Genomic DNA, 23436 nt, shown 5'->3' with positions numbered 1-23436 from the left:
CCTGAGGTTCCATACCATAATCTTGGAGTAAGGTTAGTTGCATCCACATACTCTCCCCATATGCAGGCTTCTCCACCAATGACGAGCTGTTTCTGTTCCGGAGTACCTAGATTACAGTCAGTGGTGTGAGTGAGGTGGTTGCAACCTGAGGCTCACACACAGAGGCGGCGCTGGCTTCTGGTGTTAGCCTGGGGCAAGGCTTCTCCCTGGGAGTCAGGAGGACCTTGGGAGACGTTCACAGCTGTGGCACAAAAAATGGTGGCAAACTTTATTGCCGCAACTGACCCCGTGGTTCACAGAGTATTTGTTAGTGTGTGTCGACTAATGTAGCCGGCCAGTACTAAAGAGACCATTTTATTTTGGTTTTCTGCAAACTTATTTGGACACCAGCACTTCCCCTGGTTGCCTGTGAACAGTGTGCCAAGGAATGCAAGCTGGACTATGCTCGTGACCACCACTCCTGCCTTCAGTACCTATCTTTTGGAATCAAAGAGACTAGGTATCTACAGTAATTACGACTTCTTGGTTCTCAGAAAATGCTTTTGGAGAAACAGTTCCTGACAGACCTACAGTTTTGAAACTTTTTAAACACCAGAACACTTTTCCTCAAAGGAAATTGTATATTAAAGCCTAGTGTACAAAACTGTGTACACTGGACAAAGCAGAACTGTTATATGGGGTTTGAGAGCCTAGAGCCCCACCACTCAGACATGCCCACCCCCAAGGATGCCTCCTCCTTAGAGCCCGGAAGCCACCGAACAGGAAGCGATCCCTACTTAGGTGTCACATCGCAGAGGAAGCTCAGAGGAGAGACAATGCTCCTGCAGTCAGGCCTCTTTGAATGCATAGTGACAAGTCTTATCAGTGTAAGGGAATCTTACTTTAGAAGTTCTTTCATTTAGGAAAGAATACAATTTCTTTCGAAGCTTACCAAATGGCTCAGAGGTTAAAGTGTCTGCCTGCAATGTAGGAGACCTGGGTTTGATCCCTGGGTTGGGAAGATCCCCTGGAGAAGGAAATGGCAACCCACTCCAGTATTCTTGCCTGGAGAATCCCATGGATGGCGGAGCCTGGTGGGCTACAGTCCATGGGGTCGCAAACAGTTTCTTTCACAAAGTTTAAAATGATACTGAGTTCAGTCTGTTGGATTATACACAAGGAAAATCAAGGATCAAACATAAAAGGAAGGATAGTAGGTGGTACCTAGGTAAAGATTCCCTGGAGGGAGGGGAGGGTTTGTAAAACCTAACACGTCAAGCAATGGTGGTTGCTTCACTTACCCGCAAAGTTAAGAGGCTTCACAGAGTAGTACTGTCTCCAGTCTTCTCCATAACTGATCAAATCTAAGTACCAAGGAGCAGAAAGGATCACAGGGAAGCCAGCTGCTGTAACTTGACTTAGTTTCATAGGAAAGTTCTGCTTTTTCCACACTTGAACTACTGTGCCTGGTGTAAGCTATTAAAGTTACAAATGAAATATGTATTAGGTCTCGCAGCTACAGGAGATGAAATTAAAAGTCTAAGGCATTGTAGCTAATAACTTTTCAAGATCCTTGAATAAAGCAATGTTTTCTTCTTTCCTCTTTCCTCTTTGAGGTAATATCTAATGCTATTTGTAATAACAGGGGCGTAGACATTTCATCAAACCTTTTAATTTTTTACCTTTTGTCTATATACAATACCATGTAGGTGTAATAAATTAAGGCTTTAGTCCCATTTCTACCACACTATTTTACTTACTTTGGAACTTACAGGATGCCACTAACACTTCTGGAAAGATAATACAAGTAGCTGGACTTTCAAATTTTCAGTTGCCCCAAAGGAAAATAAAGAATTCTGATTATGTCAGAGAGAAATGCCATTTAAAGTAAAAAGTATACTTGACAGTGATACTTAAAACAAAACGAAGGTTACCTTAACAGCAATAAAGACTCATTCTTATCTGTTTGTTTTGCCCTTCTGAAAAAAAGGAACATTTTTCAAAGTACTTCAATTTGTTACTAAGAAGGAGATGGAGAGGGAGGAGGGAAGATGGGAGAGATGAGAAGGAGGCGGCACTGAAGAATGAAGTAAATGGAAGAAATAAATAAATACCATCATCATTGGTGTCGGTGTGTGGCTCTTGCCTAACAGCAGCTTAAATGGAAAGGTAAGCTAACTTCCCCCAACATTACAGGGAAAGCTTAAGGTTCCTTCCATCCAAGGTGTTAGAGTATTAAGTCTATATTATCAGAACCACATGCAGTATTAGTAACCTCTCACCTCGCCTTCATCATCATAAACCTCTTGCCAGACTACGGATCTCTTCTTCATGGCTGAAATCATATCCAAAACCCTACCATTGAAAAAAATTACAAAGTTATTTCAGATCACCAACTTAGCAGTGTGTGTAAAGAATGCACACTTTATACCAAAGACTGCAACACTGAGAGATGCCTTTCAGTATGTGCGTGTGAAGCCGCTTCAGTGTCCCACGGTCTGCGACCCCATGGACTATACAGTCCATGGAATTCTCCAGGCCAGAAATTTGAAGCGGGGAGCCTTTCCCTTCTCCAGGGGATATTCCCAACCAGGGATTGAACCCAGGTCTCCCGCATTGCAGGCGGATTCTATACCAGCTGAACCACAAAGGAAGCGCCTTTTTACATAGGTAAAGCAGTGCTTAAAAATATTTAAAAAGTATGTAACCATATGCATGCATGCTCAGTCGTGTCCAACTCTTTGTGACCCCATGGACTGTAGCCTGCCATGCTCCTCTGTCCATGGGATTTTCTAGGCAAGAATACTCGAGTAGGTTATCATTTCCTCTTCCAGGGGATCTTCCCAACCCAGGAATCGAACCCACATCTCATGCAGTGCAGGCAGATTCTTCACTGCTGAGCCATGGGGGAAGCCCATGAAACCACATGTGCCCCGTGAAGTCGCCAGTAATTACTGTCTGGCTCTTTACAAAATAAGTCTACTACTTTTTACCATAGGGCAGCACTGTCTAGTAGATCTTTATCTTCAGGGATGGAAATGTTCTTTATATGCACTTTCCAATATGAGAGCACTAGTCTCATCTAGCTGTTGGCTCCTGAACATGTGAAATGTGGCTAATGTGACTGAGGAACTGAATTTTTAATTTTCTTCAAGTATAATTTAATACAAACAGCCACATGCGGCTGTGGCTGCCACACCAGACAGCACAGGTATAGAGTAAAAGCAATGCTGGAGTTGACAAAATGAATTCCAGGAGCTAGACGGTGAAGCCTTCGCAGGGTAGCCTGGGTTTTCAGCTGAGTTCACAGAGCAGATAACTGCTACCACCCTACGTCTCAACAGTCACTGCAAAAGGATTGGAGTCACCATGTTATTGATTTAAAGAGAATAATGGGTATTGCACCCTCCTTTATGATTTTTCATCTGTACTTTGTGTAACAAAGATTATAACATGTACACTTTGAAAAGGAACAGAGAGAAAATGAGAAAATAAAGCAGTACTAAATAAGAGCTTAAACTTTTACAAAAGGCACTGATGAAATAAAAACAAGTAGGCTTTCAATAACTTACATCTGCATATAGAAAGATTGTAGTTTCTCAATTTTGCCAAAGCGTTTGTTCCTCATGAAACGCAGGACTGCTGGATTGGACTTCCTTAAACAAAAACAGCGATAAAAATTTCATTAAAAGTTCAATATGCCCAATCTTTTTAAAGCAACATATAGCTCCAACATCATTTATACAGATGGAAATCTATTTAAGTTTGTAAAGAGTAAAATAAGCCTAATTATGCCTAAAATAAGTCTAAAATTTAATTATGAGTTATGTTAACTTTCCACTGCAATTAATTTTTTTAGAAGCTGATATCCTGTAAAAATGGCTTTCCCTAAGCTCCCATGTCTTTCTTCCATCTAAGTCTATTTGCACAGAAGACTTTCACTAGAAAAATCTCTCCCACTTAATCATTATCCTCTTCACTAAAGCTATTCTTGTTCTCTATTTAGTTTCTTTTTTAATTCCCATTTTCTTCTGCATCTTAATTCTCCTTCCTACAGGCTTCTGTCAATAGCATCAGTATGTGAATTCTGTAAACAATTCACCGTCTTAGGAGCTGCGGTCCCAGGTTAACACCTCTCAGAGATGTCCCTTTTCCCAGGGACACCTCTACACCTACTTCAAAGATAAAAGGTTTTAGAAAAGTGGAGGAGGGGGGCAGTTAACAGATTTTCATACCAACAATTAAAATTTACTTCATCTCCTCCCAGATGAATGAATTCATCTGGAAACACAGTACTAATTTCTTTGAAAAGTTTAGACAGGAAGCTGTAAGTTGAATTCAGTATAGGGTTTATAGGTCCAAAAGTCCCAGATGGCTCTCTCGCATGGTAACATGGAGTCAGGAGGTCTTCCTGGCCTAGAAGGAAACATGGAGAATCTTTTCTGAAGTAGTAGTTCAGTCACAAAGACAAGGCTTTGCACATGATTATACTACTTTATTTTGTTGAAGATATATGTTATACAGAAAAAGATAAGCATGTTTACTCAGAGTTACTTTGGTAATTTCTTCAGAAAAGAAAAGGGAGAACTAATTCCTGAATACTGCCCCTGTGCCACCATGCTTCCGTTTCCATCAGCCTCTCTGAGATTTTACCCGTTTCAGATACTATCTCAAATACTGGTGGCTGGTGGTTTAGTCACTAAGTTGTGTCCGACTGTTGAAACCCATGGACTGTAGCCCGCCAGGCTCCTCTGTCGATGGGATTCTCCAGGCAAGAATACTGGAGCCGGTTGCCATTTCCTTCTCCAGGGGACCTTCCCGACCCGGGAATCGAACCTCGGTCTCCTTCACTGTAGGCAGATTCTTTACCAACTGAGCTACAAGGGAAGCCCCATCTCAAATATTAAAGGCTCCCAAATCTTCAGCTTGCCCCAATCCTTTTCCTCAAGTTTCAAACCGTATTTCAAATTCCCTGCTGGACACAATTAGCTTCCCTTCAAATATAATCCAACAGGGCTTCCTTGTGGGTCAGAGGTAGAGAATCTGCCTGCCAATGCAGGAGACACAGGTTCGATCCCTGGTCTGGGAAGATCCCACATGCGGAGAAACTAAGCCCATGCACCGCAACTTCCGAGCCCACCTGCCACAACCAGTGAGTAGCCCCCGCTCGCTGCAACTAGAGAAAAGCCTGTGTGGCACCAAGACCCAGCATGGCCCAAGATAAATAAAATAAAAAATACAATCTAACAGAAACTAAATTCTCTCCCCCAAACTCCCTCTGTAGCTTCCTAGTTTTCACATTCTGGTAAGCCAGTCACCATCCCACCAAGTCTCTCGTCCCTCTCTTGCTGGAGTCAGTCAGTTGCCAAGTTCTATGGATTGTATTTCCAGAATGTCTCTCAGTTCCATACATTCTTTGCCATCCCTGTTATCAGCATTCTGCTCTCAGACCTTCACTTCCAATCTGTCACTTTCACGTAGGGCTCCCTACACTGAGGCTGTCTCCATGTCCCTCTTCTACTCTGCAGCTTTCACTGGCCTCCATGTGTCCTGATGAAGCGCAAACTCCTCACCCAAGGCCTACCATGCTACTTTTGCAGACTCATTTCCCACTATTCTCCAGGTCTATTCTAATAACTTTTACTGAACAATCATAAATGCTAGGTGCAGTGCTATGTGCTTTATATTCATTTTTTAATCTTCAAAAAACATGACATGATGGCTATTATTAATACACCATTTTAGAGATGGGAAGTCTGAGAATGAGATGTTCTATAACTTGCCCAGGGTCACTCAGTTTATAAATGCCAGAAAGTGAAAAGTGAAAGTAATATTCGCTCAGCTATGTCCGACTCTTGGCGACCCATGGACTATAGCCTGCCTGACTCCTCTGTCCATGGAATTCTCCAGGCAAGAATACTGGAGTGGGTTGCCATGCTCTTCTCCAAGGGATCTTCACCTCCCAGGGATAAAACCTGGGTCTCCTGCATTGCAGGCAGATTCTTTACCATCTGAGCCACCATGGAAGCCCGTAAGTGTCAGAAATAGGACTCAAATCCCAGGCAGTCTAGCTCCAGAAGCAGTTCTTAAGCACTCAGTAGTAAAGAATCCGCCTGCAATGCAGGAGACCCCAGTTCGATTCCTGGGTGGGAAAGATCCCCTGGAGAAGGGACAGGCTACCCACGCCAGTATTCATGGGCTTTCCTGGTTGCTCAGATGGTAAAGAATTCACCTGCAATACGGGAGACATGGGTTCATCCAGGCGTTGGGAAGATCCCCTGGAGAACAGCATGGCAACCCACTCCAGTATTCTTGCCTGGAGAATCCCCATGGGCAGAGGAGCCTGGGGGCTACAGTCCATGCGGTCACAAAGAGTGGGACACGACTGAGAGGCTAAGCACAGCACAGCACATACTGCTCTCTCCTGTGCTGTCCTCCAGCTAAATGCCTGTCCTTCTACCGGAAACAAGAATATATTCTTTGATCTCTCAAGAACATTTTAGGTGTTACTTCACTCATGTAACTGTTTAACTTACTTTTCACGTTCTACTTGTTGTAATCATTTCTTGTTTTCTTTTATCCCTTGTGTTTATACTTTAGGCAATGCCTAGATACAGTGACCTGCTCACAATAGACATATAGTAGTTATTGAATTACAACCATCAATAGTGCTACCTTTGTGCAAATCACAAGAACGAAATGAGCAAACACCAAGTCATGAGATGCAGGAGTACACGTGTTCACTTTTAGCAACTCATAAAACACACTCCTTACCTTTTCCCCAAGATGCCGTATGTCCAGGGCTATCAAATTCTGGCAGGATGCGAATCCCTCGTAATCGGGCATATTCAATCACTGTATGGACATCGTTTGGTGTATACACATGAGACAAAGAATAGCTTCCCTGCGAAAGTCACATTTATTAAAATTAAAATGTATGAGCTGTTTATGGTTCTGTTTGTATTTTGGTATCTGCCAGCAGACTTTTCAAGTATTACAAAGTATTAAAGTCTTATTTGATGTTGGATGGCTCATTTAAATTATCTGTTTACTGTATCTTATCAGTAAACTCTCAGCATACTTTGGGTTAACTCCAGATTTACTGACAGAACTATCTATTGACAGAACCAGCACCTTGTTTTAGCAATGTCTACCATCACGCAGCGCACAGAGCGCGGCTGAGAGGAGCTACCCTACGTCCGAGGTCAGGGGCAGAAGCCAGGAGGACCCCATGCCCGAGGGGCGGCAGCCATGAGGAGTTACCCACGTCCAAGGTCAGGGGCTGCAGCCGAAAGGAACTACCCCGTGTCCGAGGTCAGGGGCGGTGGCCGAGAGTGCCAGGCTGCGACAGCGCAGGAGCAGCCGAGAGGAGCTACCCCCCGCCTAAGGCCGGGGCGGCAGCCAAGAGGAGCAACCCCACATCCAAGGAGCGGTGGCTGTGTGGACGCAGGAGGGCCTAGAGGAGCTATTCCACGTTCAAGGTCAGGAGGGGCGGCAGTGAGGAGATAGCCCTCATCCAAGGTAAGGAGCAGCAGCTGTGCTTTGCTGGAGCAGCTGTGAAGAGATACCCCACATCCAGGGTAAGAGAAACCCAAGTTAAGACTGTAGGTGTTGCAAGACGGCATCAGAGGGCAGACACACTGAAACCACAGTCACAGAAAACTAGTCAATCTAATCACACTAGGACCACAGCCTTGTCTAACTCAATGAAACTAAGCCATACCTGTGGGACCACCCAAGACGGTCCAGTCATGGTGGAGAGGTCTGACAGAATGTGGTCCACTGGAGAAGGGAATGGCAAACCACTTCAGTATTCTTGCCTTGAGAACCCCATGAACAGTATGAAAAGGCAAAATGATAGGATACTGAAAGAGGAACTCCCCAGGTCAGTAGGGGCCCAATATGCTATTGGAGATCAGTGGAGAAATAACTCCAGAAAGAATGAAGGGATGGAGCCAAAGCAAAAACAATACCCAATTGTGGATGTGACTGGTGATGGAAGCAAGGTCCGATGCTGTAAAGAGCAATATTGCATAGGAACCTGGAATGTTAGGTCCATGAATCAAGGCAAATTGGAAGTGGTCAAACAGGAGATGGCAAGAGTGAACATTGACATTTTAGGAATCAGTGAACTAAAATGGACTGGAATGGGTGAATTTAACTCAGATGACCATTATATCTACTACTGTGGGCAAGAATCCCTTACAAGAAATGGAGTAGCCATCAAGGTCAACAAAAAGTCCAAAATGCAGTACTTGGATGCGATCTCAAAAACAACAGAATGATCTCTGTTCGTTTCCAAGGCAAACCATTCAATATCACAGTAATCCAAGTCTATGCCCCAACCTGTAATGCTGAAGAAGCTGAAGTTGAATGGTTCTATGAAGACCTACAAGACCTTTTAGAACTAACACCCAAAAAAGATGTCCTTTTCATTATAGGGGACTGGAATGCAAAAGTAGGAAGTCAAGAAACACCTGGAATAACAGGCAAATTTGGCCTTGGGATATGGAATGAAGCAGCGCAAGACTAATAGAGTTTTGCCAAGAAAATGCACTGGTCACAGGAAACACCCTTTTCCAACAACGCAAGAGAAGACTCTACACTTGGACATCACCAGATGGTCAACACCGAAATCAGAATGATTATATTCTTTGCAGCCAAAGATGGAGAAGCTCTATACAGTCAACAAAAACAAGACCAGGAGCTGACTGTGGCTCAGATCATGAAATCCTTATTGCCAAATTCAGACTTAAATTGAAGAAAGTAGGGAAAACCACTAGACCATTCAGGTATGACCTAAATCAAATCCCTTATGATTATACAGTGGAAGTGAGAAATAGATTTAAGGGCCTAGATCTGATAGATATAGTGCCTGATGAACTATAGACAGAGGTTCATGACATTGTACAGGAGACAGGGATCAAGACCATCCCCATGGAAAAGAAATGCAAAACAGCAAAATGGCTGTCTGAGGTGGCCTTACAAATAGCTGTGAAAAGAAGAGAAGCGAAAAGCAAAGGAGAAAAGGAAAGATATAAGCATCTGAATGCAGAGTTCCAAAGAATAGCAAGAAGAAATAAGAAAGCCTACTTCAGTGATCAATGCAAAGAAATAGAGGAAAACACCAGAATGGGAAAGACTAGAGATCTCTTCAAGAAAATTAGAGATACCAAGGGAACATTTCATGCAAAGATAGGTTCGATAAAGGACAGAAATGATATGGACCTAACAGAAGCAGAAGATATTAAGAAGAGGTGGCAAGAATACACAGAAGAACTGTACAAAAAAGATCTTCACGACCAAGATAATCGTGATGGTGTGATCACTCACCTAGAGCCAGACATCCTGGAATGTGAAGTCAAGTGGGCCTTAGGAAGCATTACTACAAACAAAGCTAGTGGAGGTGATGGAATTCCAGTTGAGCTATTTCAAATCCCGAAAGATGATGCTGTGAGAGTGCTGCACTCAATATGCCAGCAAATTTGGAAAACTCAGCAGTGGCCACGGGACTGGGAAAGGTCAGTTTTCATTCCAATCCCAAAGAAAGGCAATGCCAAAGAATGCTGAAACTACTGCACAATTGCACTCATCTCTCAGGCTATTAAAGTAATGCTCAAAATTCTCCAAGCCAGGCTTCAGCAATACGTGAACCGTGAACTTCCAGATGTTCAAGCTGGTTTTAGAAAAGGCACAGGAACCAGAGATCAAATTGCCAACATCTGCTGGATCATGGAAAAAGCAAGAGAGTTCCAGAAAAACATCTATTTCTGCTTTATTGACTATGCCAAAGCCTTTGACTGTGTGGATCACAATAAACTGTGGAAAATTCTGAAAGAGATGGGAATACCAGACCACCTGACCTGCCTCTTGAGAAATCTGTATGCAGGTCAGGAAGCAACAGTTGGAACTGGACATGGAACAACAGACTGGTTCCAAATAGGAAAAGGAGTACGTCAAGGCTGTATATTGTCATCCTGCTTATTTAACTTATATGCAGAGTACATCATGAAAAACGCTGGGCTGGAAGAAACACAAGCTGGAATCAAGATTGCTGGGAGAAATATCAATAACCTCAGATATGCAGATGACACCACCCTTATGGCAGAAAGTGAAGAGGAACTAAAAAGCCTCTTGATGAAAGTTAAAGTGGAGAGTGAAAAAGTTGGCTTAAAGCTCAACATTCAGAAAACGAAGATCATGGCATCTGGTCCCATCACTTCATGGGAAATAGATGGGGAAACAGTGGAAACAGTGTCAGACTTTATTTTTTGGGGCTCCAAAATCACTGCAGATGGTGACTGCAGCCATGAAATTAAAAGACGCTTACTCCTTGGAGGGAAAGTTATGACCAACCTAGATACTATATTCAAAAGCAGAGACATTACTTTGCCAACAAAAGTCCATCTAGTCAAGGCTATGGTTTTTCCAGTGGTCATGTATGGATGTGAGAGTTGGACTGTGAAGAAGGCTGAGTGCCAAAGAATTGATGCTTTTGAACTGTGGTGTTGGAGAAGACTCTTGAGAGTCCCTTGGACTGCAAGGAGATCCAACCAGTCCATTCTGAAGGAGATCAGCCTTGGGATTTCTTTGCAAGGAATGATGCTAAAGCTGAAACTCCAGTACTTTGGCCACCTCATGTGAAGAGTTGACTCATTGGAAAAGACTCTGATGCTGGGAGGGATTGGGGGCAGGAGGAGAAGGGGACGACAGAGGATGAGATGGCTGGATGGCATCACTGACTCGATGGACGTGGGTCTGGGTGAACTCCGGGAGTTGGTGATGGACAAGGAGGCCCGGTGTGCTGAGATTCATGGGGTCGCAAAGAGTAGGACACGACTGGGCGACTGAACTGAACTGACCATCATGCTGTTTCAATCTCATGTGACCATATGACAAAACAGAAATAAAAGGTTCGACTCCAAAGTGAAAATTCTGAATATATTGCCCTTGTCAGCTTTAGAATCATAATTCACACATTATTACAAAACCTAGCTGTTGGCGTTCAAGATCACTTTAATCACTGCCAGCAGTAAAAATTCCCCTTGAGATGCCCTGATTTTTTTTTTTATTAAAGATTACCTTTGGTCCTGTTTTATGTTCTTGAAAAATTAGAACTCAGTACCAGTGGAAAATAAAGGTCCATTAAAAGTGTTACTATGGCACATCTTGCAAGGTATAAATATATAAATATAAATAAATGCTCAACTCCTTAAAAAGTAGTCTTGTCTTCCCCAATCCCAACAAGAAATCTGTATTGAATCAAGACCTGATCCAAGTTTATAGTAAATACAGGGTACAGAAGAACATATTTACACTGGACGGGTAATCAACAAAACCCATATTGTGGAAAACTACAGGACAAACTGAGCTTCATTTCCTCAATGAAAATAATAAAAGAAAAATAAAAAGACATTGTCAGGGATGGGCACTCATAGAACAGATATGTTAACTGACCACAGTGTATGGAGTTTATTTTCATCTCACTGCAAATAAAAAAATTTTTTTAAGAAAAGGCACTTTGGCATACATGAATAATGATTGGCTATCTGGATTATTGCTAATTTTTTAGCTGTGATATGAGTTATTTTTAAACAGGCCTTTTTACCAATAAGAGATGATGTCTGAGATTACCTTCAAAATAATGGTGGTGGGGATATAGGTGCTGTCGGATTGACCATTACTTGATTATTGAAGCTGAGCAATGAGGAAGTGGGAATTCATTAAATTCTACTTCTGTATATGTTTGAAGTTTTCCATATTAAAAGCAAACAACAACAGGAGTGCTGCTAGGATTTCGATCCAAACTACATCAAAATTTAAGGAAAGCTTTGGAATTGTGACCAGAGGACTAATTCAGGGTCTTGGCTCTGCCCCTTCATATCTACAACTTTGCGTGAGACATGCGGCTTCTCTTGCTGTCAGTGACTAGCTCTGTAGTACAGGGGATTCAGTGAGACAGTAGTAAGGCTTGCTCCCTGCTTCACTAGTCTATAATTCAGTCAATTTGAACACTTGTAACACTACCATTATTTTCTACGAAGGAGTCATTATCTCTACGAAGAAGCCATTATCTCTTAAGATTCCCTACTTTATACAGTTTTTTAGAGAGAAAAGAAGTTATCATTTACAGAATTCAGAACAATTCTGTTTAAAACACTTGTACAATTGGGCTACTTGATAAATATAATTATTTAATTTTATGTTAATTACAAATGTTTCAGGTCTCCTACATCCATGAAGCTTTTAAATTTGTATTTTTATAGCCCCATAAATGTTTACATTTATGATAACAATTACAAAAGCAGACCAGTTTTGTGGACCTAAAATGCTCAGCAATAGCGTATTAAAAATTTTAAACCACGAATATCTAACTTTTACATTTAAATTATATCCATAATAAGAAACATTTAAGCTACCAACTTCTAAGGAAACCATACCAAAAATTTTTGTACACCAACAACAATAACATGAATTACTCACTTTATTGCTTAATTCAGGAAAACTGATGCTCTGATAAGGGAAAGACTGGTCATCCACTATGTGCCAGTGGAGAACATTAAACTTATTAAAAGCCATGGCATCCTGCAAGTAAAACAGGTTGAAAATTTATACACCTTAAAACCACAATGAGCTTATCAACTCATACCTGTCAGAATGGCTGTCATCAAAAAGAACACAACAAATGTTGGTGGGAATGTGGAGAAAAGGGAGCCCTCATGAACTCTTGGTGGGAATGTACATTGGTACAGCCAACAGTTTGGAGGTTTCAAAAAAGACTAAAAATAAAACTTACCATAGGACCCAGCAATTCCACCTCTTGGTATACATACCCAAAAAAACAAAAAAACTAATCTGAAAAGATACATGCACCCCAGTGTTCACAGCCGCATTATTTACAATTGCCAAGATACAGAAGCAACCTACGTGTTCATTAACAGGTGAATGGATAAAGATGTATGCATATACAGTGGGACTCTACTCTGCAATAAAAAAGAATGAAATTTTGCTATCTACGAGATGGATGGACTTGGAGGACATGATACCAAGTAAAGTAAGTCATACAGAGAAAGATAAGAACTGACAGCACTTACATGTGGAATCTAAAACATACAACAAACTAGTGACTATAATAAAAAAGCAGCAGACTCAGAAAGAACAACCCAGTGGGGAGAGGAAAGGAAAAACAATTACACACCACCGATGTACATTTCCATTTGTTAATACTTACTATATCCAGGATTGTTCCCAATGTGTCTGTTTCCTTTTAAAATTTCCTTTTCAACAAGGGAAGGATGTGAAGAAGTACAAATTTCTTTTCACTTTTCAAAAAGCCTATACACAATGCATATCATAAATTAAAACTTTAACTTTGCCCTACTGGAAGAGAGCCAGCTCATGAATTCCCAGTAGCTCTTGGCTACCACTACTGTGGTGTTTGGGAATAGAGCAGAGGAAAAATGGGATTTACAATTCCCACAATTCTGAGATTTTAGTGCCAACTCTTTCTTACAAATGAAAGAAATTCAGTACACACACAACACAAATCCAATTAACATTCTCAGAAATTTGTACATTGATTTTATGTATACTCTGAAGGAATAAACAATATAATATGTATGTAAAATATAAAAGATGATATGAAGAAAATGGAAAATAGGTGGAGAGACTTTCCCTATCAGAGAATCAGAACATATAGCCTCCCTGCTCAAGATGTGGCAAGAAGGTGGAGCAGGAAGACCCTCTTACTCACCTCCTGCCATAAACACAGCAAAATTACAACTAGTAAGAGCAATTATTGATGAGAAAGACCTGAAACCTAGCAGAAAAGATGTCTTCAGAACTCAAGATACAAAGATGGAAACACAAGGAGATAAGTAGGTGGGTCAAGACCCACAGTCCTGGGTAGATGACCCACAAATGGGAGGTTATCACAGTTGCAGAGGTTCTCCCCAAAGGGGTGAGGAATCCGAGCCCATATCAGGCTCTGCACACCAGGGGGTCCAACACTGAGACAGGGAGCCCCCCAAAACATCTAGCACTGAAGGCCAGCAGGACTTGAATACGGGAGAGCTGAAGGGCTACAAGAGACAGATTGTGCTTTTCAAATTTCACAGACTCTTAGTCCCAAGGCAGGGGCAGTAATTTTTAAGACGCCTGGGTCAGAGCCACTTGCTGATGCTAGCCTCCCAGAGAGGCAGGAGACTACTGGGAATGCCCTTGGGAACAAGAGCACCAGAGGGAGCCATCTGGGGAGCTTGCTGACACTGGGATGTCAAGCGCTGTTTTGGAGTCCTCACTCTAGACTGTCAGCACCACAGACTTAACTGCCCATTAACAGGCCAGTGCCAGTCCCAGAAGCCAGTCCCACAGGCAGCTGCCCCAGGGCCCAGCTCTGCCCACCCAGGGAGCAGCAGCCCCCATAGGAGGCAGGGCCTGTTATATATGAACCTTACGGTAACTACAAACCAAAAACCTATTAATAGGCACACACACAAAGAAAGGAATCCAAACATAACACTAAAGATAGCCATCACATGGCAAGGGAAGAGAGTGAAAGAAGATAAAACGAACAAAAAGGAACCATGGAAACAACCCAGAACAATTAACAAAATGACAGTACGTATCTATCCATCAATGGCAACTTTAAATGTAAATAGACTAAGTTCTCCAATCAGAATAGAGTGGACTCAGCCGTAAAAAAATGAAATCTTGCCATTGTGACAACATGGGTAACTCTAGAGGATATTATGTTAAATACATCAGAGATACATCAGAGAAAGACAAATACCAAGGATCTCTATCTGTGAAACCTAAAAAGCAAAATGAAACAAAAACAGACTGAAATACAGAGAAGGGTTGCCAGGAGGGTAAGGGGGTAGGTGAAGATAGGTGAAGAGGATTATGAGGAACGAACCTTCAGCTACGCAATACATAAGCCCTGGGAATGTAATAATACTGTAATAACTATATGGGGATAGATGGATACCAGACTTATCCTGGTGGTCATTTCATAATGTATGCTAATGTCAAACCATGATTTGGTATACCTGGAACTAATAGAATATTGTATGTCAACTACATTTCAATAGAAAAAGAATCATATGTTAATTCATTCTTCAAGTCTAAAATGAAATAAATGGGACATAAAAATTTATGTCAGTCTTTGGTAAATGAGATTATGGAATCACTGTTTTATGTATATCTATGTTCAAACTTTTTTTTTTACGCTAAGCCTGTATTTCTTCCATTAAAAATTACAATTAAGTCTTTTGAAGAAAAAAATCAAGGTTTTAATGGAAATGTAAAAATAACTTTTTTATAACATGCTATGTTCATAAATGATTCAGTGAAGGTACAGGGAAACTTCCTGATCCTCATAAACTGACAGTGATGGGAGGGATGAACCAATAAAAAGTCAGTAAGAGAAGAGTTATGTCAAATTTGCTTCCCAGCTCCCACCACCTGAGGTTCCATATTTCTTTGGAACATTTTCTTAGTTACAAAGCTGCTCTCAGATTCCTTTCTAGACCACTTACAAAACAGTAAGTGGAGGTCACAAAATTAAAGGTCAGTAACTGGAGATACTGGAGAAGGAAACTGAAACCCACTCCAGTATTCCTGCCTGGGAAATCCCATGGACAGAGGAGCCTGGTAGGCTATAGTCCACGGGGTCAAGAGTCGGACGGAGTAACTCAACAGCAATAGCAGCAGCAACTATAGGTAAGGTATTCCTCGTGAAAAGTCTCCACCCATGATTTGACAATTGAGGTTTACACAGAGGGCCAATAGGCAGCATTAAAACTGAGTGTTTTCCTTACCAATGCTACTGAATACTGGGTTAGCCTCTCTCCCACCTCAATGAAAACAAGAGGGTGATTCCCTAGGGGAGCCTCCACTTCTCTGCAGAGGAAATACATTTCTCACGGAAGGGAGGGAAGAAGTCCACTGCTTATCCTTAGTACACGGAAATACATTAGTATATGGAAAATGAATCCCTTGTTCCAACCAGCACAAGAGCATAGCGACCAACATAAAGCAACAACATACAAGAACACTTCTTCAGAACAGACAGTGGATTAAAATAATTACCTACCAGAGTTTTCAAAATAGTCTTAACGGGCAGAAAGTGTCTAGATGTATCAATTAAGATTCCTCTATGAGGAAACCTGGGAGAATCCACAATGTTGGATTCATTGGCAGTGAACTAAAAGACAAAAGAAAACTTTTATTTATTTTCAGAATTTTCTCCAGTTCAGTGATGATTACATGTGTCTCTGCAAGTATGAGATGAGATTAATTTAAAACCAAACAAAGTGTAAAAATTACATTTACCATCTAAGAAACACACTTGAGGAGAAACATTCAAGAAGCAATAAATAGCTAAAAAGTTTACATTTTTCCTATAGAATGCTTTATTATGTCCATCCAATAATGTTAGTAACATACAATAATCATACTTACAGTCCCATATGAATTTTGGTAAATCAACTGGCTAAAGGTCTCTAAACCTGAGGAAAATAAAATTTATAATTTATTGTGTTAATTTATAAAGGAGACAATAAAAGATATATTATCCAAGCATAGAACCATAGCCAGGAAAGGCAAATAAAATTAAATATGTTATACTCTGTAACATACTCTCTAAAATCAAGGCTCAATTTAAAAAAATCCCTGATGCTATCAGATAAAAATGTTTTACTTAATTGTGCCCATACCATTGTTTCTGTTTTAATGATAAACACAAAAAAATAGTGTTTTAAGAAAACAAAATTCCAGTTCCTTAATACATTTACAGCATTATAAGAAAGAATTTTTATAATACAATATTATAGGCACTTTGCTACTGCTAAGTTGCTTCAGTCGTGTCCGACTCTGTGCGACCCCATAGACGGCAGCCCATCAGGCTCCCCCGTCCCTGGGATTCTCCAGGCAAGAACACTGGAGTGGGGTGCCATAGGCACTTTAGAAGGTACCTAAACTTAACAGAGGAGAGGGCAGTGGCACCAGTGCTCTTGCCTGGAAAATCCCATGGACAGAGGAGCCTGGAAGGCTGCAGTCCATGGGGTCGCTCAGAGTCGGACACGACTGAGCGACTTCACTTTCACTTTTCACTTTCACGAATTGGAGGAGGAAATGGCAACCCACTCCAGTGTTCTTGCCTGGAGAATCCCAGGGACGGCAGGGCCTGGTGGGCTGCCATCTATGGGGTCACACAGAGTCGGACACGACTGAAGCGACTTAGCAGCAGCAGCAGCAAACTTAACAGAGGGCAAAGAGGCCCAGAAAACACCATGAAACTATAAAGGCCCAACTTACAGTGTTCTATTTATAACAGCAGAGACTTTTTTATGCATGTGGACTATTCCCTACATTATAGGCCAATTCCTCTATCCAGCCTTGACTTTACCAAAATTCATGGTTCTAGCTGATAACTATATTGCCAAGGAAGATTTTAACCTAAGAAGACAGGGATACTTCAGTTTCTTGCACTTCACAGGTAACTGCTTTTTTTTTTTTACAAATCAAAGGTTTGAAGCAACCTTGCATTGTCAGATGATGATCAGTATTTGTTACCAATTAAGTATTTTTAAAATGGGGGAGGAAACGGCAACCCACTCCATTATTCTTGCTGGGGAAATCCCATGGACAGAGGGGCCTGGTGGGCTACAGTCCATGGGGTCACAAAGAGTCGAACACAACTTAATGACTAAACAATGCAACATTTTTAAATTAAGGTATGTACCTATTTTTAAGACATAATGCTATTGCGCTGTACTATTGAAAAACTACAGTATACTGTAAGCATAACTTTTACATGCACTGGGAAACCAAAATATTTCTGTGACTCCCTTTACTGAGATAGTCACTTTACTGCAGTGGTCTAGACCCAAACCCACAGTATCTCCACGGCTTCCCTGTAGTACAAACTCAAATAAAAGAGAAGATGTGACAACATACTACAAAAACACAGAAGATCGTAAGAGACTACTATGATCAATTATACGCCAACAAATTTGACAACTTAGAAGAAATGAATAAACTCCTAGAGGGAAAACCTACCAAGACTGAATTATGAAGAAACAGAATCTGAGACTGATTACTAGTAAGGAGATGGTAACAATAATAAAACATCTCCAACAAACAAAAGGCCAGGATTAGAAGGCTTCACTAGTGAATTCTACTAAACATTTAAAAAAGAATTAATTTTTTGGATATGTCACCAATAGCAAAAGAAATAAAAGCAAAAATAAACAAATGGGACGACACCAAAGTAAAAGCTTCTGCACATCAAAGGAAATCATCAACGAAAGGCAATCTACCAAAGGGGAGAAGATACTTGCAAATTATGTATCTATTAAGGGGTTAATATACAAAGAACTCATACAACTCAATAGCAAAAAACAGTCCAGTTAAAAAATGGGTAGAAGACTGTGAACAGGTATATTTTTCAAGGAAGACACAAAAATAGCCAACATGTACATGAGAAGTTTCTCAACATCATTAAGCATCAGTTCAGTTCAGTTCAGTTCATTTCAGTCGCTCAGTCATGTCCGACTCTTGGAGACCTCATATACTACAGCACGCCAGGCTTCCCTGTCCATCCCCAATTCCTGGAGCTTACTCAAACTCATGTCCATTGAGTCAGTGATGCCATCCAACCATGTCACCCTCTGTCATCCCCTTCTCCTCCCGCTTTCAACCATTCCCAGCATTAGGGTCTTTTCAAATGAGTCAGTTCTTCACATCAGGTGGCCAAAGTATTGGAGTTCCAGCTTCAGCGTCAGTCCTTCCAGTGAATATTCAGGACTGATCTCCTTTAGGATGGACTGGTTGGATCTCCTTGCTGTCCAAGGGACTCTCAAGAGTCTTCTCCAACACCACAGTTCAAAAACATCAATTCTTCAGCGCTCAGCTTTCTTTATAGTCAAACTCTCACATCCATACATGTCTACTGGAAAAACAAAAGCTTTGACTACACAGACCTTTGTTGACAAAATAATGTCTCTGCTTTTTGATATGCTGTCCAGGTTGGTCATAACTTTAACTATTAACCATCAGGGAAAGGCAAATCAAAACCACAGGGACATATCACCTCACACCTGTTAGAATGGCCATGGTCAAAAGCATAAGAAATAACAAGTGTTGGTGAGGATATGCAGTAAAAGGATCCCTTATGTACTGTTCATGGGAATATAAACTGGTGAAGCCACTATATAGCTACCACATGATCCAGCAATTCCACCTCTGGGTATTTATCCAAAGAAAACAAAACACTAAGTCCCTCCACCCCAAACATATGTACCTCTGTGTTCACTGCCGCATTAACTACAATAGCCAAGATATGGAAACAACCTATCCATCAAGGGATGAATGGATAAAGATGCGGTGCGCATATGTATACAATGGAATATTGTTCAGCCACAGAAAGAAGGAAATCTTGCTGTTTGCGACAACATGGATGGAACCTAAGGCCGTTATGCTAAATGAAATAAGACAGAGAAAGACAAACACTACATGATCTCAATTAGATGTGGAATCTGAAAAATCAAAAACCAAGCTCATAAGTATAAAAATAGATTGGTAGTTACTAGAGGCAGGGGTAGGGGGTGGGCAAAACGGGTGAGGGGTCTAAAGTACAATCTTTCGTGTGTTCATAGGTTCTAGGACGTGAGGCCCAGCATAGGACTGTGATTAATAAATGCTGTGCTACCTATTTGCAAGTTGCTAAAAAGAGTAAATCTCAGAAATTCTCATCATAAGAAAAGCAATTCTTTTCTAACTATGTGTGGTGACGGGTGGAAACTAAACTTACTGTGGTGATCATTTGCATTATATACAAATATCAAATCATTATGTTGTAAAACTGAAACTAATATAATTTTATGTCAATTATACCTCAAGAAAATTAGGGAAGAATGAAAAGTTCAAAAGTTGCTTCAGTTATGCCTCCTTCCTACCCCCAAATACAGAATAACTTTGGAATTTTCTGTTAAGTGGCAGCACCCTCAAATATCATTTATGGCACATTTGTTATTTTCAAAGTCTGACAGTAAGCAGAAAATAAGGACTTCCTGGACTGGATTCACAAAACGCTCTCAAAAGTTCTTATGTGGATTAGGGCAGACATCAATAAAGGTGACATTCCTAACAGGCCCCAGACAAGACAGGCAGACCAGACTGGTAAAAGTTATTATATGCAAATAATCTAGATGATAATATCTGAAGTTACATTTGGGGTAAGTATCTGTAGCTATTTTCATGTCATTATTTTGAATAAGACCACAATCATACCATTATTATTATGACTATAAAACATAGCATTAACAATCATTATTTTATTCTAAATAACACTCAACCTGAGTCAAATTCAAAGCCTTCTCTCCTTTTAATTACTATAACTTTGGCTGGCTAGCTCACATTAAAGAAAATTATTCTTCTCCTTTTTCAAAGCCATACTAATTTGGAAGCCAGTAAAATAAAATCTTATCCTCTTAAAAGAAGAGGTCAAAGCAGCTTTCCAACAGCAAAAGTAAATGTCCCAATGCCGGAACTTTGAAGTTCAGACTGAAAGTCACAGGAAAAGCCTTTAAGGTTCTTCTCTGCTCACTGCCTCCAATCACTCTAGATTATATTTTTATCTTTTCACAGCATTCCTGCAAACTTTGTTACATTTCTAAATTCACGGGAATTTAAAATGGGGGAAGGGTTCTCTTCTTTTCTAGGTCATCATAGTGTGTGTGGTTGCCTCTGTTCCTGAACTTTTCTTGAGACTCCCAGGATCAAATCATTCCTGGCCAAGAAACAGAAGAAGAATCATCTAATTCCCCAGTGGATTCAGATGAAAATGGATAATGAGATCAAGTACAACTCCACTCCTGAAAGGAGACACTGGAGAAGAACCAGCTGAGTCAATAAGGACTCTCACATGCCATGGCACATGTGTTTATGCTGCACTGAGGTCATGAGCATCTTAGCACAGCAAGCAGAAAACATCACCACACATGGAGAGTTGGACATGTTTTATTGGGAACATGATTTTCCTCTTCGTTTTTCTGCTTCTGCACTAATAGACTGGTACAGAGAAAAATGTGAGTATACTGTTGTTTGAATTAATAAATCAAATGCAGAAAGGACATGCTTGCTACTGAAGGTGACAAGAGGGGCGCATGATAAAACAAAATCTAATTGGAGCAGATCAGGGCCATTTATAACTCTATAAATATTACAGTTCAAGAACATCAAAGAATTGCAGCATTATGAATGCAATAACCTTCAAACATTTTTAAAAGGTCAAATGATCTTTCATTAAGTGGTATACATAAATGATCTTTCTTTAAGTGGTATATACAGTACTGAATGGAAATTGTTTTGGAAATACCCAACAAATCTGTAAAGGGCCCAAGGAAGCAAAGTTTTCTACTAATATGCTTCATTTCCCAAAGTGGCAACTGAAACTATTTCCTTACTAGAAAATAACAATGAAACTACATAGAACTTACCTCGTAATACTCCCCAAACCCTGTTGGCAGTGAGCGTAGCCACTGATCCTTTCACCAGTAAAGTATCTGTATTGGAAAAAAGAAAAAAATGTCTCTTGTTGGTGACGGATGGTAACATTTTACATTATATACAAATATCAAATCATTATGCTGTAAACCTGAAACTAATATAATGTTATGTCAATTATACCTCAAAAACCCAGGAAAGAATAAAAAGTCCTCTGCTTCATCATCACCTGCACGGCCACCAGCACTCAGGGTGGCGCATGACAGCTGGTGACACCTAGGGAAAACAGGTCTATCCACAGCTAGTCATCAGGTGACAGTCTTCTGACGAGGTAGCCTTTCCATCAGAACAGAGTCCTGAGTTGGGCTTATGAGTAAAAATGGACAGAAATACCGACTCACCACGTTGTGAAAGGGGAATGAACACAGTGTCGTAAGGTAATCATACTCCAAAAACAAGCAAGCTCACAGAAGGACAGACAAGACTCTTGGTTACCAGAGGTGGGTGGTAACTGGACAAAGGCAGGCAAAAGGTACTCACTTCTGGTTATAAGATAAATGAGTACCAGGGACGTAATGCACAACATGATGAACAGTTAGCACGGCTGTGTGCTATACACGAAAGCTGTCCAGAGAGTAAATCATAAGAGTTCTCATCAAGAAAAAATGTTTTTCTGTCTTTAATTTTGTATGTACATGAGATGACGGTCACTAATTTCCTGAGACGATCATTTCACAACGTATGTGAGTCGGATCACTGCACTGCACACCTGGACCTGCACGGTGCTGGGTGTCAGTTGTGCCTCAGTGAAACTGAAAGGAAGAATGTTTGCTTTTTCCTTCAATGATACACAGTACATTTCCCAAAACATATCATTGTATTTCTGGATCATTCTTTTCTCCTGAGCTCCAAACCTGTTTCTCCAACTGCCTTCTGTATATCCTCACTTAGAAGTCCCGTGAAAAGTGAAAGTTGCTCAGTCCTGTCCGACTCTTTGCGACCCCCTTCTCCAGGGGATCTTCACAAACCAGGAATCAAACCAGGGTCTCCTGCACTGCAGGCGAATTCTTTACCAGCTAAGCTACCAGGGAAGCCCCAGAAATCTCGGAGGTTCTTCCTTAAACTCCACAAGCCCCAGATTGAACTCTTCCCTCTTCTCACTTGCTGGGCTCTGGACTCATCCTCTCCTCACTCCAGCCAGCCGAGTAGCTCAAGTCAGGAACCTGGGTGTCGTCTCCATGATTCCTCATTCTCCCTTACTGGAGAGTTCTCTCCCGCTACCCCTCTATAGAGCAGGGTCTTACTTAAGCTAAGAATTTAAGTCAAAAGGGCAAACTCCTCAGTGCCCATAATTCTTTGATGAAGCCTCTGGTATCAGTCTTGCACTCTGTAAGACCAGAGATTTCTCTACTCCAGCCCTTCTCTCCCTGTGCCCCAACTTGCCCCGTACCTAATACCCCTAACGTTGTCCTGAATCTTCCTTAACACTCACTTGCTGGGATCTTGCTTGTCGTCCAGAATCTGCCTTCCAACGCAGGGGACAGGAGTTCAATCTTTGGTTGGGGAGCTAAGATCCCACATGCCAAGGTGCAACTGAGTGCACGCACTGCAACTAGAGGCTGTCCCAACAGTCATTTCAGTGTTGAGAGAGCTTTCTTGTGGGCTCATCCACAGACAAAGTAAGGCACCAGAAGGCACAGAGAGGTGGAAAGCTAAAGGGATGAGACGGAGAAGACTCTGCAACAGCAGACACTCAAGGGCTGCAGGGTCATGATTTAACATGGTATCTCTGCTTCATCATCACCCTGCACCACCATCACCCAGGCTGCTGCCTAACAGTTGGCTACACATAGGGAAAACAGCTCTATCAACAGCCAACAATCTGGTGACAATCTTCTGACAAGGAAGCCTTTCCATCAGACGAACAGTTGAGAGTTAGCTAAAGGC

At 41.2% G+C, this 23436-nt stretch overlaps 1 protein-coding gene across 1 annotated transcript in view; it reads right to left on the bottom strand.

Moving 5' to 3' along the window:
- The window catches only part of LOC109575074 (beta-hexosaminidase subunit beta-like), a 34904-nt gene that overhangs the window by 859 nt on the left and 10609 nt on the right, over positions 1 to 23436 (bottom strand). The window contains exons 3-12 of the mRNA XM_070774537.1: positions 21483 to 21548; positions 16444 to 16490; positions 16076 to 16186; positions 12463 to 12564; positions 6754 to 6883; positions 4215 to 4395; positions 3552 to 3635; positions 2262 to 2334; positions 1281 to 1455; positions 16 to 106 (exon numbers count right to left, since the gene is read on the bottom strand). Of these exons, the coding sequence (XP_070630638.1) occupies positions 16 to 106; positions 1281 to 1455; positions 2262 to 2334; positions 3552 to 3635; positions 4215 to 4395; positions 6754 to 6883; positions 12463 to 12564; positions 16076 to 16186; positions 16444 to 16490; positions 21483 to 21548 (1060 nt within the window). The remainder of the gene's footprint in view (positions 1 to 15; positions 107 to 1280; positions 1456 to 2261; positions 2335 to 3551; positions 3636 to 4214; positions 4396 to 6753; positions 6884 to 12462; positions 12565 to 16075; positions 16187 to 16443; positions 16491 to 21482; positions 21549 to 23436) is intronic.

Source organism: Bos indicus, chromosome 20 (assembly GCF_029378745.1).
Source record: "Bos indicus isolate NIAB-ARS_2022 breed Sahiwal x Tharparkar chromosome 20, NIAB-ARS_B.indTharparkar_mat_pri_1.0, whole genome shotgun sequence".
Lineage (NCBI taxonomy): Eukaryota > Metazoa > Chordata > Mammalia > Artiodactyla > Bovidae > Bos > Bos indicus.
This window is presented reverse-complemented; position numbering and strand designations above follow the sequence as displayed.